Here is a 15,290-nt window from a genome sequence, read left to right on the forward strand (position 1 = left end):
ACTTAAAGCTTAGGGAAATGATGAGAGTGTAATCAAGCGAGAGCATTGACAAGTGGGAATTAGTTGGGCTGTTATCGAGGGAGTTATAATTAGACTTTGAGGAGATTATTGAGTGACACAAGAAACCTAACTCGACCCCACTTTTACCCAACACGGAAGTGTTTGAGATCGATAATTTACTATCAATAATATTATCAAGGTGTGAGTAACCTGACACTCGATGGCAGAGCGATAAGCCCTGTTGATTTTGAGCCCGACAGCTAATCGTCAACTCATGCTCCGTAAGTCGAATCAGATGAAAGTATAGCTAATTTATATGGCCTGTAGCATTTAGAATTGCTGTTTTTAAAACCAGCAGATGCTGACCAAAGAATCAAGCAGAAATAAAACATTTCATCTGACAAGAGCAAGTTAAGGTTACGTTTGTGGGAATGGAACATTGAATACCCTGGCTGATGAGAAGTTTTTAATATTCTTTAATAAACACACATTTATTATCGTTTATTCATACTTTATGTCTCCAATGGTCTGAATTATTTTTCAATAATTATTATATCTATTAGCTTTACAAGTGACGGAGTATTTGTTTTATTTAAAGTTTGTGGGGTAATAAAAAAGCAACACTTGCAGCCGAAAAATACCGACGGGAGCTGAAAACAGGAGCGAGCAGAACGTAACAATTTATCTTCGTTTGTTGCGGAAGTTGCAAGTGCAATAAACAACTTCGGAGGGGGCGTGTCGAGCATAGGGTGCCTGGTACTGCAGATTTTCGGTTAAAATAATACCGAAAATTGCAGCAAACGGAGGAAAAAAACCGAAAAAGGAGGGTGGGAATTCAGTGCAAATTGAAATGAAGCGCGTGGCAGGGATTCCTTAAAAATGAGCACAATTAATTGCTACCCTCTGCTTCGGTTGTGGGTGTGGCAGAGGGCATCACTTAGGCGGGCGGAAGTGGGCGGTGGGTGGTGGGTGGCTTGGCGCTTAGTGGGCGGCAATTAGCTGGCATTTCTGCATTTTCTCTAGGTTGGGTGGTTACAATAAGATTGGGTGTTATTTAGTTGTTTCGGGGTATTTCTTCTTACAATTTGTTTAAGTTTTTCAAGAGTGATTTAAAAAAAATGTTATCTTTCACTTAATATAATTACTTTTGTGATTATTTAAAGTAAAAACCATAGAGTTTTCTAAATAGTGTACCCACATTTCTTTAAACAGATATATGTTTATCAATTTCAATTTTACATTTATAAAAGCGTCTAGAAATTTATTTACTACAATTAATTTCAGCTAAGCTACTTAAATATTGTAAAATAGAATATATTTCTTCCCAAATATTGATGTAGTACTTTCAAAGGCGTCCGACTTTTGGAAAATGCCAATGAAATCTACCCATTTCCAAGAACACATGTTGCTTTTTCTGTGGATCAATACACACACATGTTTGGATATACAGATGGAAAAAAAAGTGGGTCGAATAGTGGGCGGGAAGCTGCAGCGGATGTTTGGCGACCAGATAATTGCAGCTGCCCCTAAACTGAGGGGTCAAAGGGCGGGGAAAAGGATCAAGCGGAGGCCATTTGCCAATTGCTTTGCCAACGTTTCCGTTTCCGCTTTGCCGTTTGCCGTTTGCTCATGTGTGTGTGATACGTTTAGCCAATGATAATGAGCACGAGGATGCTAATGAAGATATAATATTGCAGTGCACGCAAACATAAACATATGCAATATACATATTGTTCCACATAGTGCATAAAAGCAGCCATGTGTGCTCGCTTTAAAGCAAATAATTCATTTCACAATCAAGCGTTGCCAGCGCAGCAAATCAAGGCCTGTCTATCCCGCTCTTGCAGTTGGAAGTCCTCAGGACCTTAGCGATGAGTATGTGTAATTCAAGATTTGAAAAGAAAATTTGTTTACCTAATTAATCTATAAAAGTCTACAAAATTTTAAGTGAGCAATTTTAACGCTGTTGATTCAGACTGGCTATCTGATGCTTCTATTGTTTGGCATTTTAAAAATTCAAAACTAGTAAAAACTTTGCAAAGGCTTATAAATCGGTTAAGTTGTTCACCCAAAAAGGTGTAAATATATTATCTATCAGAGCTCCAGCACATCTCTCGACCCACCAATGCCCCTGTTTAACCCCCTGTTGTTCGGCTGCCAGGAAGACAATTAAATCGAGTGCAAACCACAAATACAAATGAGAAATGCAGCGAATTTTCGGTTTTATCGGCTACGAGTCAGAACTTTTGGGGCTTGCCAGGAGGATATATTATATCCCCTGTATCCCCTGCTTTTCACCACTTTTTGGGAAACTGCTCCACAGGAGACAACAAACAAAACAGTGGCGAAAGAAATGCAATAACTAAAACAAACCGCAACAAAACTTTTGTCAGCCACAGCGTCCGAAAAAGGCCACAAAGCATAATGGCACTTGGCCTGTATAGATAGTGCTTTAAACCGAATTTCTGCAAAAGGGGAACTTTTGCGGAGGCACTACAACGATTGACCAGTGTGCGTGACATTATACATTAGGGGCACATCAAACAACTACTTATATTAAAAATATAAAATTACAATGCAATTGAAATTGTCATTGTTTTTTGTTTTTAATTATTGTTCCAAGAATGCTGATATCGTACCTAAATAAAAAAATAGTCCATAAAGCCCAAAACACACTAAAAAATATCTGATACAATTGCTTTCTCTTTGTTTAAGTTAAATTTGTTCAACAAATCCAAAATAAATAATATGTGAAATAAATAAGAACCCGTATATTCAAGAACAAATTATACCGTACTTCCCACTGAAGGATAAATCTTTTAACCTTTGCATAAATCAATGATTAATGATAAAAAGGAAAACAGAGGGGGAGAGGGATCCTTTTTAGTCCTTTTGTTGGTAATGCGAGTTGGTTGACTGGCGCTAAGATAAAGTCAAATTATTTGTGCTCTGTTTGCTCGTGTGTTGGTTTTTCTTTTCTGGTGTTTGTTTGTTTGCTTTCCCCGGGTTCTTGGGTCCCTGAATTGGTAAAGAGAAACTCTTTCTTTTTTCGAACGCACACTTCACTTCACTTTTTCCCACATCCTTTCAAACACTCGAAGATTGACTGACAGTCGATGTGGTATTCTTGTTGCTGCTGATATCCCGCCACAGGAGTTGGAAAAAGGAATGCGAGGGGATATCCATACACCCGTCGCGTGTGTCGATGATTTTTTGCCGAACTTTTCACTTTGATTTCGTTTGAATTTCCGTAGGTCCGCACAGCAGGCGCTTTTCCCGTTCCCTTCACTTTTCCCCCGTCGCGGAATGCAATGAATTTGAAGAATATTTTCCAGCGTCTTTGACAAACAAAAAGGGGCGTGGTAGTGAAAGGGTCGGAGGATGGGGAGGTGGACCCTCACACAAAGTTTGCATTGCAAATCCAAAACCAAGCGAACGTTTCTTAAATTCTTTAATACCCTATATTCTCGAAAAAGAGTGCCATATAAAGAACACACAATAGATATCATGTGTATATAAATATATTTCTCAACCCTTCTATTAAGCTATCAAAAACTGGCCAAAAATACTACAAAATTGAGTACAGGGCATCCCCGAGTCGTACCCCCACTTTTGAGTTCCTAATTTTTTTTTTCACCGCACGTGGTCGCTAACATTGCATATAAAAGAGAGGGTAGAGTTGGAAAATCAGGGGCGGTGCAAAGGTAGAATCACATGTTTGCCCAAGTAAATCGAGCAGGCCCCCCACTCACTCCCTACTATATGATGCGATAGAATATACCCCTTTCCACTTGGGGAGTTTATTACCGTTTGCTTTGGGCGCCCGCCAACATTTTCGACTCGATGACGGCAAACATTTACATTTACATTTTGCATTCAGATTGTTGTCATCGTTCGCTCGATTCTGTTACGCGGCTTAGGTAACGGGATTTGAGAGTCCCACTTCTTGATATCCCTTCAGACTCCCCCTCTCTTTTGCTTTTTAATCCTTGTAAGACGATTTTGTACAAGTCCAATGTCAGCTTATGGCTCTAATGCTCCACTAATAGCAATATTTTTTTGTCATTTAAAAGTGCCTATTACTCTTAGCATAGCGTGAATTATATTTTTATATTATAAGGAGTTGTACTCACCTAATATGTTAATAGGTGAACTTTGCTTAAATGTTTGTATTTTTCCCGTTCTCCGCCTTCTCTTCTTTCACTTCTTTCTCCTCCTTCTCCGCTTTCTCTTAATTTTTTTTAAACTTTAAGAATTGTATTACAATGGTTTGTAGGGCTACAGTTGTAATATCTCTAGAGGCCCAACGCAGTTTTTTTCAACACACCTTCAACGCTAAATGAAATACTACACTTTAACATTACGGTTGTTTGACATACTTGTATACTTACTTACGCCACAGTTATGTACATTATTGTGCTTTGAATACCGCTTAGGACATTATAGTTATGACTTCATTTCCGTGGCACTACACTAATGCTTAAATAGTTTCATCGTTCCAATTATCAAACATCGCAGCATTTATCACAATTAAATCACAGCCTACAACACCGCTACCTGTCCGCTTGATGTTGTTTTAACTCTGAAATCTTAAGTTGTAAGCTTTCATTGAATAGATAACAGAAAATGTGTGCTTACCCTCTATTTCTCTCTCCTGATCTGATAAAGCACGCTCTCTTAAACTACATTAAGCTCTGATTATAAAAATGAAATGCTTAAAGCAACTGTGAAGATTCCTGTTTAAACAATTATCTTAATTAAGTCAGTAGCGAACTTCATATTGAAAACTTTATACTGAAATATTCCCATTATTCAGTTCGGGCCACGTTACATCCCAATTACCATTTTATCATTGCCATAAACAATACCGCGATCATCCCATTGAATTCTTTTGTTTTCCTCAACCATGTGTTTCAGCCGCTTTTAATAAAACATAACACGATTTACTTTCCGTAACCGTTTTTGTTGCACTTGTTGATGGGAATGCACCTGCCGCCGGAATTCCTCGCGAATCCCTTATTGCAGTAGCATCCATCGGGGCATCGTATATGATTTATCAGACAAGGTTTTCCCAGCGTGGCGCACTCCGTTTGGCAACTGGGTCCACAGGGCAGAAAAGTCTCGTTTTCCGGGCACTCTCTGGGCGCTAGGATTCAAAAACTAGTTAAATGGGGGTATGTTCCAAAGGGGTCGTGCCACTTACTGATGGGAATCTGCGCTGTGACCACAAACACCAGGCAGCAGAAGCTCAGCAGCAGCACATAATTCCGGTGGAGCAACATCGTTGAAACTGGCGAAGCGTCAATGGCAAACTAAACTGATGAGCTCGTTGACAGCGGGTTTTTAAGCCCACTTATGGGTGAAGCAGGCCAGGTACTTTTTGCTTGTGATCTTGGTTCTATTAATAGGTCAATAGTTATCAGGAGCTAAAGTGCAACAATTTGGGCTACAGACAATTTTTATGGTTATCGAATTGTAAATGTTATATATGTTAAATTTAGAGGTACAAAAATAATAATAATATAATATAAGCCTTCACTTTAGTCAATGAACTACAAATCTACAAATTATACATACTAAACAATAATATTATATATAGCCGAACTTTCCGATCCCGAAGAGTCTATTATTTTCAACTGATGGTAAAAAACACTTCTTATCCCTTATTTAGTATGCAGGGCATCCCCTAGTCGACATGGCAAACGAAGATTGCTTTGGGGATCCACTACCGGTTGTACTCCCCACTTTTTTGGGGTAACCACACCGCTTGTTTACAAAAATATGTTGGTGCTTTATTTGATACAACTTGTGGAGAACTACGAAAAACTTTGAAATGTGGAGGTGGATGAGGGGTACCACGTGGATCATCGGGGGGAGCTGCTGCGCCGGCGTCGCTTGTGTCGCTTGTGGGTCTTCTTGGTGGGCGTGCGATGTCGTTGCTGCTGGCGTCGCTGTTCCGGATCTCGACTAGTGGAAAAGCTGCGGGATCTGCTACGCCGGTTCGTCCGTGATATGCTTCTGCTACTGCTCCGCCGTATGCTCCTGGACCGGCTTCTCCCAATGCTCCGCCTTCTCTTTTTGGGACTCTTTCTTCGCTGCGTTGTTTGTTGCTGCGATTTTCTGACCTGGATCGATGATGGCATCTTGGACGGTTTGGTGCTTTTTTGCCGCCGTCGGTGGGACGATTCTCGACTGGAAGCGCTACTGAGACTGCTCCTGTCATTCCGACTTCGACTTCTGCTTCGGCGGTGAGTTTTGCGGTGCCGCGAGCTGGAAGTTCGCGAGGAGGATGTGGCTACCAGCTGCACGTCATCGTCGTCGGAGAGTAGAACGGCAGCAACAGGAGGAGGAGCCCCAGGAGGGAGAACGGGTTTGCTGGTGAAGGTATTCGTGCTATCATCATTCAGCAGATTGTACTTCTCCAGATCGCCGCCATCGTCATCATCGTCGTCCTCCTCGTCCTCATGCATTTCCCTTTCAAGTCTCACCTCAGGCTTCGTATCTCCCACCTCGTCATCGTCGTCGGGTCCAAAGTAGGTAATGGGTATGGAGCGCACAGATTCGTTGGACTCATTGTCACTATCGGCGGCAGTCGATTGGGAAGCTCCTGCCGCCGGCTCTGGAGGATTCGGAGCAGCACCTGAAACCGCAGAGCCCACAGTGGCACACTCACCTTGTGGAAATGAAAAGAATTAGTGACGAGATCTATATAATATTTGGTAGTCCCACCTTTTATCTGATTTAGAAAGGCCATGGCCTTACGTTTTCGTTCCAGTTGCAATTGTTTTTCCCGGGAGATCATCCCGTTCAGCTTCTCGCGGGCTATCTGCGCTAGCTTGTCCTTTACGCGCTCCTCAGCTTTAAGAGAAGGGAGTAATTTATTAAAATAAAGCTAGAATATAGGTTTTTATAACTGGATCTTACCTTGGCGCTGCTCTTTCTGAGGCGAAGAAGAGGAAGAGGAAGCCGTGGAGGAGCTCCCTCCTACCTTCTGGCCGGCAGTCCTTGCCAACAATTGCGTCTCCACCTGCTTGATGGCCCGTTGGACACTGTCTGGCATGCCCGGACGCACTTGCTCCGCCCCGGCAATCGAACTGGCTTCCTCGTCGCTGGCTTCCTGCGGAAGAGTGGGTTGCAATGGACCATGCTCATCCCGAGCGCGAATGGAGAAACTTACAGGAGCTAAAAACATGTAAATTAAATACTGATCTTAGAAACCCTTGCTTTTCCCAGGACCTACCCTTATCCAGATTGTTCCCAGCCGCAGCAGCTGCCGCTCCTCCAAAACTAAGACCCTTCTTTGACATCAAGGCGGCAGCCACAGCGGCCGCTTTGCGAGTCTTCTCTTCCTTGGAAGCCGCGTCCACATCGCCCGTCACCTTGTACAGGTAGTATGCATAGAACTCGGTGGCCGGTAGCAGAAAACTAAAACGCTCCACGCTCTTCGTGCGTAGGGTCTCTTCGAATTGACGACCGTTCTTGATTACGTACGTGGCCGTCTTGTCAATTATGTGTCGCAGACTCTCCTCCGGAACGGGGAACGTCAGCACGGGCTCCTGTTTCTGTGGGATAACAAACATAAAGTGACGAATTTTGGGATTGCGAGTATACCCACCTTTACCAGCTCCTTCTCTTGCTGCACAGGCTCTTCCTCCTCCTCACTCTCGGAGCTGTAGTTCTGGGCTAAAGCCAGAGCACTCGAGTTCTTAAGCAGCTCCACCTGCGGTGGCTCGCCACTGTTGCACTCGTTTTCTGGCTGTTCCTGGACCGTTACCTCCTCCTCGTGGGTGAAGGTACTCCCGTTGTACTGAAGCAGAACGGGCGTAAATTCGCCACCCTGGCTGTTATGACCTTCAGATCGGCAGCTGGGCGTAGGCGAGGCCGTGCCGCCCGAGTGTTGTGAATTTCCTTCAGGATTACTGGACTCATCTTCCAGGAGAACGGCTTGGAGGGGAACGCCCTTGATCTTGCTAATTAGTTGGGTGTATGCGCAGTTAGCGGAGGGTTTGTACTTGATAGTGGGCACCGTGATGACCACTTGGTTGAGGTTCCTCCTTCCTTCCGCGACCTCACCGCTGTGGAAGTCATTTGATTGCGATTCTTGGTCGGGATTCTGCTGTTCCAGCGGAGTTTCCGGAGCGGGCGGAAATTTTGCCGCCTTGATTGCTGCCAAAAGGTGACGGTAGTAGGGCTGTAAGTGGCCACCCTGGGTGAGAAAGTCGAACTGCGCGTTGTTCGCCTGCTTCGCCTTGATCAGGATCTCCATCTGAGCGCCCTGGGTGGCGATGAAGCGAGCCGTCTTCTCGATAATGGCGTGCTGTTTCATCGTATCCGGCTGGAATTTAATTTATAATTTTAATTTATAACATACAAAATTCAGAAGAGGATCTTGAACTTACCAGCTGCATGCCCAACGGAGGAGTCATCATCAGGGTGTAGGGCAGGACGAAGGGTAGCTCGCTATCCTCGGAAGTCGGCGATAGTTGGGAGGGCGCCGTGGAAGATCCGCTGATGGAAGCCGTTGACTGGCCATCGTACTGGAAGCCCACCTGGCTGTAGTTGCCGCCGGAGGTCTCCTGCTGCAGACGCTTGAGGTCCTCCTCTGCAGAATCCGAGCATTGGGCCAAAATAAGAGTAGAGAACACAGAAATTTATGGAACTTTAGTACGGGGGATGAGGAGTAAAATCAATTGCTAATTTGAATCAGAGCGAGAGAAACGTATTCGAGTTGAGGCGAACGAACGAGATATTCATAGAGCAGAGAGAGAGGGAGGGTGCTAGATAACGATTTCGTATTTAGTTTCACTATGGATTCCCTGTGGGCTCGTCGATCGTTGGACTGCCTAAAACAAACTGGTGGCTTCAGCTTATTTAACCTGGAAAAAACGTTTTAATCTGGCAGGTATTGAGGATTTCGTATTTACCTGCTCCGAAAAAGGACTCTCTCTGGAAATATCGATGGGAATGTCGGTGGTTTCTTTATCGGTGGTTGGATTTGATTTGATTGGTATTGCTTTGATTCAATTTGGTTTCGATTTGCGTTTGGGTTTGATCGTTTCTTGATACTTGCAGTACTTGTAATACAATTCACAATTTGAGGATTTCGGGATTAGGGGTGTCGACATCGTTACGATAGATATGTAAATGTTAGCAAACTGGATTTACACAATATAGTTAAGGCACAATTATATCAAATAAAATAAATTAAATTATTTGGATTTAAAAAAAATACATTTTAAAGCGAAAAGTTTTCTATTTTCTGGTGACAATTCTTCACAAATAAAAAATATGATATCAGGTCTCGTAGATATCAATCTGCGAAGTATTCTGCCACTGATTTTACTATTACTGTTTACAATGGTTTAATTTCCCGTGCAATGATAATTTATTGATAATAATACCTCTAGGGGGAATATTAGTTTAGATATTATTTGGTGACTTATGGAAATGAATTCTAAACAAACAAATGAATTTCAAACTAAATGTCAATAATTGTCAGAGATTTCTAGGACTCTACCGCACAACTTCACCCCAAGACCAAAATCCATATGGATTATATCGACACCCCTGCCCGGATAGGTGGATCTGGAGGTATTACCAGATGACCTTAGCACTCACCTTGACGCAGTCGCAGCTCCTCCTCGTTGTTGTAGAGGAACAGGTAGCGCTCCTCTTCGCAAAGTTGCTCGGCGCGCTGTTCTTCGGCGCTCAGATACTCCAATCTGTTGCCATATCCACCTGGTGGCGCTTCGTGGGGCGCCAGTTCGCAGAGCGCGCCTCGCACATCGTATCTGGGGTTCAAAGGTCGCGGTATAGACGGTTTTAATGGAGCCGAAAGAGAGCAAGCAGAGAAATATAAACAGAGAGGAGACGGAGGAACATTATCAGTGGGCGTAGCAATTCCAGGAGCGGCGCGAAAGGGGGCGGGCGAAACAAACGGAGGGGCAGCTCCTTAAGAATCTCCCAGCCCTAAACAATCCCCATTTGCTTCGCACACACTCGCGCAGGTACACAATATTCATAGTCATACGGTTTTCATATATATATATATATAATGCAGTTTCAGATTAGATTAGGTTTTAAGGCTAGAGATCGTTCATATACATACCGCTCCGGTGGCTAAAAAGTTAATCGGTTTACATTTAAAATGGTCAAAGAATTACAGTTTTCAAATTGTATATGGATAGAGATTACAGTTTGAGAAGCACTGAAAAGAGCTGTTATTACAATGGTGTGTATGTGTTGTGTTGTGTGGGTGTGTGTCTTGTGTTTGAGTGTAGATCAGTCAAAAGTCCTTATTAGTACAATTGCGGTCAAAATACTAGTGGTGATTGACTAGTTTGGAAAAATTAAAATATAACTGCTATCGATCTATAATAACCCAAAAAACCATATGCTAAAATTGTGAGAGTTATATAGAAATTCGAGTTTCAAATTATGGATACAGAATACTACGAATATTTATATTTATAAACTATAGGAATTTAGGTTTCTTTTTACGAAAAAATCTGAAAAAGTCGCACTTCATTTTTATCGAATTTATTGGATTGGAAAGTCTCAATTTCGAAGTTCTATCATTTTGATCTATGATTATTGAAACTTCATAAAGGATGTTCAGAAAACACTATTTTAACAGTAAGTCCATACAATTGTAGTTTGTATTGGTGTTTGTAACTTCCCAATCAATTCTGATAATGAAATTCTAGGTATAAATATTAATATTATGGAGAAATACTTCGCTTTTCGTTTAAAATTCAATAGGGAATGGTAGGAATATTAAATTGTTCTAATATTTCTATGATCATTCCGTTACTTGTTGAACAGAGTGGATTGGTTCTCAAGAGACAATAGGTAGTTTAATGGTAATTTTTGAAGGCTTTCGGAACTTAATGAAGAAATAGTTATTTCTTGTATTTTTATGATCATTGATTATTACTTATTCGTAATGCAATTTGAAAAATGGCGAAGTACCAAGAACTTGTCTAATTTATTGTGGTTACTAGTAAACAAAGTTTTGAAAGACCACGTGAGTGAATGTTTTCAAAGACGTGTTTCTTGAATTTCTAAAATTCCAGCTTATAGCATTTTAACCGCTGCTGTGAATGTAAGTGTAGGTCCTAACGGGACACAATATGGGCATATGTATGGATGTGTGTATGTAGCAGTGGTGTGCGTACTGATTAATCGTATAATTAACGCTCGGGTTAGTCCCAATTATTAACCTGTCTATTTTGAGATTTACATCGCCCATCCAGGGAATTAGCTGCTTGCCGTGGTCCATTTCACGGGCCTTCTCGTCATCCCGGAAAATCTTGCAGGCGTAACCAAAAACGAGGAGTTCCAGCGGCGTTTGTCGTTGGTTTTCTAGGTTGGAGGAGGATCCTCCGACTCCAGCTGCTCCCGCAGTGCTTCCATTGCTCAGCACTGTGGACCCGGATCCGGATCCATGGCCCGTGCGGCGGAGTATTCCGCCAACGCTGCCGCCACCGGCGTTCCGCACATTGTAGGGCATCATTGCGGGTGGATAAACAGGACCAGTGATCCACTTCAAGTGCTCCGAACTCCACTCTCTCTCTCCCGCTCGATCTCTGTTTCGCTCGCTCTCTCTCAGGCGGCTCACTCACTTCCTACGGATTCAAAACTAGGCTCGTGTCCCAGTGGATCCCTTTTAACGCCAGGAATTTCGATAATTTCTTTTCATTATATTTTTATTTTGCGTGCGAAATAAATGCTTTTGCTGCTGTGTGACCAGATCCCGGGTGTGCTTCCTCGTTTTGCACATTCACCAGGGTGCGGTGACAAATACCAAATGAAAAAAAATACTAAAAACGTAGTGAGAAATACCAACTGGCGGTCTTTTTGAATATTTGCTGATATTGGAATTGAAAATTAACTTATTTATTGATCAATTTATTTATTTACGTACATATTTATTACTTAGAAAATCAAAATGGTTTTTAAAACGGGAAATTGTATTTGTTTTTGTATTTTAGACTCCCAGCAGTTTAATATTTATGGGTGCAAAGAAATATATGTAAAACTGCTGGGATATCTATGAAATCATAGGCATGTAAATATACAAATTTCAGCCAAATTCATAATTTTCACGTTAAAAAACAATGTTGTAAAAATGAAAAAAGAATAAAAGACAATGCTTACTGACCATTTTAATTTATTACCTTGTTTTGAACATAATATGAAAAAGAAAAACTACATTTTTAAATTGCATAAAATCTTTAAATCAAATTCTACGTTTTGCAACTTAGAGCCGAGTTAAAATTTTCCTTTACACCGCCCTGTGGCTCAGTCAAAAAAAGCACGGATCTCATGTGATCTTCTCAATTTACCCGTAAGCTTTATTTGAGCCTAATCCTTGGCATTTGGGAACTTGAGGGTTCGCAGTTTGGAGTAGATGATGTCCCAGTCGACGTAGGCGCCCACCAAATGGCGTTTGTTGCCCGGCGCATCCTCGTAGGCCGTTCTTCCGTGCAACATGCGCAGGTTATTGAACACAAAAACATCGCCAGCTTGCGTCTTAAACTCCACGGCCTCGGATTGGGCAATAGCCAGGAATTTGTCATAGGCATTGTACCAGGACACAGCCTGTTCCAAGGAAACTGAAAAGCGACTGTCGCGCTTGGTGGTGTTTTGATTAACCCTCGCGAATCCGCCGTCTGCATCTAGACAAATCACCGGGGCTCTCCAGAGGCTGTGGAAGGGCTTGGAGTCATCGCCATCGTGTCCAATGTCGAACCAGTTCACGGGCACCGACCTAAGTACTTCAAAGTCCTGCGGATGCTGCTTTTGCAGCTGAGAGGCAACATAGAAGCCATCTGTGAGGGTGTTGGCTCCGCCCTTCGATTCCGACTGGACGAGTGTGTGCAGGATGTTGATGCCCGCCTTGTATTCGTAATATGGCATGTCCGTGTGGAGCGGTAGGGGAGTCATCAAATAGGCGTAGTTGCCCGCATTTGGTTTCGATTTCACCTCAAAAACATCGCTGCGGGATAATAAGGACACGGTTGGAGTTAAGTAAGTATGTTCTGATTTCAATAATATTTAACCACATTTAACATAAATTTCCCAATAGCAGGTTATAATCAAAAACAAAAGAGAAAGCTAACTTTGGCAAGCCAGAGTGTATGTACCCTTGCAGTATAAAAGGGAATATACAAATGAATCTGAACCTTTTATTTAAGCTATTTGTACTATCGTAAGTACTATCTTAAAATCCCCATCAATTTCCACACCTGGCTGGGAATCAAAATACCAGCAAATATGGCATGATTCTTACTGTAATAATCAAACAAATGCGATAATAAATGGTAGATTGTAGATAATAGCCATGAGCTCTTGGCAAAACATGAGTATTAGTCTTTTAAAATTGAATGTTATAAATGTGATGAACTAGTTGTATCTAGCGTGATCTCAATCTTAACTTAATGGTTGATCAATTACCCGTAGGTGGTGCGCTTGATATATCCGATCCTTTTGGCCAAATGCTTGGCCACATTGATATCGTTGGGAGCCCCTTTCAGAATGGCGAATCCCTGAACGGCCAGTGCCTCCAGCCAATCCTTGAGCACTGCTTTCTGCTGAAGAACGTCCTGATATTGGAATTCTCTCCTCACAGCCTCAAAATCCGACTTTCCCCAGAGTTGTGCGGGTGGTTTGTACACCTCCTGCAAATACCGCTTTCTGGCAGCCTCACCAAAGTCCCTTTCCCGCAGCCAAGCGATGTCAAAGGTGCTCCGATGCTTGTCCTGCCAGATGACCTCTAACTGCTGCTCCTCCTGGTTAAAACCCACTTGGGACACTCCAATATTCAGTGGTCCACGCTCCCAGTGACTTTTTCTGGCTCTCGTGGCGGAGTGGAAGCACCCGGCACACTGACAGTTGTCTCTCAGCCAAACTTGTGGGTATTTTAGGGGACTGCCCTGCTCTTCCTGCACTTCCACATGGCCGGAGGATGCGTTCACACGGGCCAGTGTGCTTGATTTCCTGAGGGGGAGCAGCCGGGAAATCAGTTGTCTACAGCTCTTCATTGCGGCTTCTACTGGCAAACCATCGACAAAGTAAGAGTGGCGAACTGAACTGTCTGATAAGCAAAGCTTCATCTTATCGCTGACCGTTTTCTCCCGGGAGAGACACCACTTGCACCACAGATTGCGGCTGCTCCAGCCAGCAATCTCCGCGATTGTCCGCAGGAAAGCTTCGCCGGCTCTGGCAAAGTGAGCACTCCAAAAACAGGCAGATCCTTTCGGTTTCAGGCGGTCCACTGCTTGTCCTTGACTCCTTAGTTTCATCGCTCTTTTCGGGCTTCTTGCGCCGCCTGCGATGACGTTTCTTCTTGGTTTTGGCTTCCCCGTTCGAGGAAGCCTCTGGAGGAGTCGCCCCTTTGGGATGCTTGGGTTCCCCGGCCACCTGGAGCTCCGCATTCACTCCGGGAAGCAGGGGAAGGGAGCAACGTCGACACAGCGAGCGCTTTAAGGCCGGAGCCCTAAAAACCAGGTATGAGCAATGATTAGGGACTTATCTTCTCGCTGCGAAGCCACTTACATGTGCATCACGGTTTTGGTGCCCACATTGCGGCAAACTTTCCCATAATAGGCGGCCAGTTTTGCTTGGTTGCCTTCGGCCATTAAGTTGGACGCCTGGAAGAGGAAGTTCATCCGCGAGTATACGTGCCGCTGGGCCAGCAGCTTTTTCTTATTGTCCTTGGTCATGTTTTGGGGTGTTTCACGTAAACTTTGTCGGTTCTCTCGACTTCCCGTCTATCTTTTCACTTTCAAAACACATGTGTGCACCGCAGTGTGACCATTGCCGGCGCGGAAATTCACCGATTTTTAAATTAAATATTCATAGAATTCAAAATTTATTCACAACATATTAACTGTCTTTGATTTTTATAAAAAAAATTAAATCTTAAATAACAATTGCATTCAACATGTTTACAACTCCTCGAAAACTCACATATAACTAACATGACAATGGGTCAAAAAGTTGATCACCGCTAAAATGAAAATTTTGAATGCAGATTTTTAGAGAATCAAACCACAAGTCTTAAGAGGTATGCCACTTTGAAATCGGATTAAATTTGGTCAAGTTATGGACTCTGGAAGTCCAATTGTGGGTAACCTTTCTACAACTCCTCGAAAACTCACAAATAACTAACATGAAAATGGGTCAAAAAGTTGATCACCGCTAAAATGAAAATTTTGAATGCAGATTTTTAGAGAATCAAACCACAAGTCTTAAGAGGTATGCCACTTTAAAATCGGATTAAATTT

At 42.8% G+C, this 15,290-nt stretch overlaps 4 protein-coding genes across 8 annotated transcripts; all 4 read right to left on the minus strand.

Annotated features, from left to right (window-relative positions):
* Positions 1 to 4,907: 4,907 nt before the first annotated feature.
* LOC108049701 (venom peptide CtAPI) lies at positions 4,908 to 5,660 on the minus strand. Its single transcript, XM_017130982.1, has 2 exons — positions 5,204 to 5,660; positions 4,908 to 5,146 (listed from the first exon to the last, which is right to left on the minus strand). Exons 1-2 carry the CDS (start codon positions 5,280 to 5,282, stop codon positions 4,944 to 4,946), a joined length of 282 nt encoding a protein of 93 aa, XP_016986471.1. The 5' UTR covers positions 5,283 to 5,660; the 3' UTR covers positions 4,908 to 4,943.
* A 110-nt stretch (positions 5,661 to 5,770) lies between these two features.
* On the minus strand, positions 5,771 to 11,766 carry LOC108049698 (protein suppressor of white apricot). Of its 5 annotated transcripts, XM_017130977.1 has the most exons (9): positions 11,223 to 11,766; positions 9,619 to 9,791; positions 8,400 to 8,602; positions 7,616 to 8,335; positions 7,241 to 7,562; positions 7,178 to 7,182; positions 6,925 to 7,117; positions 6,730 to 6,858; positions 5,771 to 6,673 (listed from the first exon to the last, which is right to left on the minus strand). In XM_017130977.1, exons 1-9 carry the CDS (start codon positions 11,513 to 11,515, stop codon positions 5,865 to 5,867), a joined length of 2,847 nt encoding a protein of 948 aa, XP_016986466.1. In that variant the 5' UTR covers positions 11,516 to 11,766; the 3' UTR covers positions 5,771 to 5,864. The 5 variants fall into 5 exon arrangements, 4 of the variants coding, with proteins under 4 accessions (XP_016986466.1, XP_016986465.1, XP_016986467.1 ...); XM_017130976.1 differs by having other exon boundaries at positions 6,925 to 7,182; XM_017130978.1 differs by lacking the exon at positions 9,619 to 9,791 and having other exon boundaries at positions 6,925 to 7,182; positions 11,625 to 11,766.
* A 389-nt stretch (positions 11,767 to 12,155) lies between these two features.
* Positions 12,156 to 14,210, minus strand: LOC108049754 (gamma-butyrobetaine dioxygenase). The gene is made up of 2 exons (XM_017131049.2): positions 13,459 to 14,210; positions 12,156 to 13,000 (listed from the first exon to the last, which is right to left on the minus strand). The coding sequence occupies exons 1-2, from the start codon at positions 14,115 to 14,117 to the stop codon at positions 12,367 to 12,369; spliced, it is 1,293 nt and encodes a 430-aa protein (XP_016986538.1). The 5' UTR covers positions 14,118 to 14,210; the 3' UTR covers positions 12,156 to 12,366.
* LOC108049755 lies at positions 14,119 to 14,780 on the minus strand. Its single transcript, XM_017131050.2, has 2 exons — positions 14,560 to 14,780; positions 14,119 to 14,500 (listed from the first exon to the last, which is right to left on the minus strand). The coding sequence occupies exons 1-2, from the start codon at positions 14,724 to 14,726 to the stop codon at positions 14,119 to 14,121; spliced, it is 549 nt and encodes a 182-aa protein (XP_016986539.1). The 5' UTR covers positions 14,727 to 14,780.
* Between the last annotated feature and the right edge of the window lie 510 nt (positions 14,781 to 15,290).

Source organism: Drosophila rhopaloa, unplaced genomic scaffold (assembly GCF_018152115.1).
Source record: "Drosophila rhopaloa isolate 14029-0021.01 unplaced genomic scaffold, ASM1815211v1 contig_3, whole genome shotgun sequence".
NCBI classification, from domain to species: Eukaryota; Metazoa; Arthropoda; class Insecta; order Diptera; family Drosophilidae; genus Drosophila; species Drosophila rhopaloa.

Excerpts from the sequence above, each read along its gene's own strand:
- LOC108049755 (XM_017131050.2), bottom strand. The coding sequence starts at position 14,726 with ATGACCAAGGACAATAAGAAAAAGCTGCTGGCCCAGCGGCACGTATAC. Across the intron at positions 14,501-14,559 it reads ACCAAAACCGTGATGCACAT|GGCTCCGGCCTTAAAGCGCT; the intron begins GTAAGTGGCTTC and ends CCTGGTTTTTAG.
- LOC108049754 (XM_017131049.2), bottom strand. The coding sequence starts at position 14,117 with ATGAAGCTTTGCTTATCAGACAGTTCAGTTCGCCACTCTTACTTTGTC. Across the intron at positions 13,001-13,458 it reads ATCAAGCGCACCACCTACGG|CGATGTTTTTGAGGTGAAAT; the intron begins GTAATTGATCAA and ends ATTATCCCGCAG.
- LOC108049698 (XM_017130976.1), bottom strand. The coding sequence starts at position 11,515 with ATGATGCCCTACAATGTGCGGAACGCCGGTGGCGGCAGCGTTGGCGGA. Across the intron at positions 9,792-11,222 it reads GTAAATCTCAAAATAGACAG|ATACGATGTGCGAGGCGCGC; the intron begins GTTAATAATTGG and ends TTTGAACCCCAG. Across the intron at positions 6,859-6,924 it reads TCAGAAAGAGCAGCGCCAAG|CTGAGGAGCGCGTAAAGGAC; the intron begins GTAAGATCCAGT and ends CTTCTCTTAAAG.
- LOC108049701 (XM_017130982.1), bottom strand. The coding sequence starts at position 5,282 with ATGTTGCTCCACCGGAATTATGTGCTGCTGCTGAGCTTCTGCTGCCTG. Across the intron at positions 5,147-5,203 it reads CACAGCGCAGATTCCCATCA|CGCCCAGAGAGTGCCCGGAA; the intron begins GTAAGTGGCACG and ends TTTGAATCCTAG.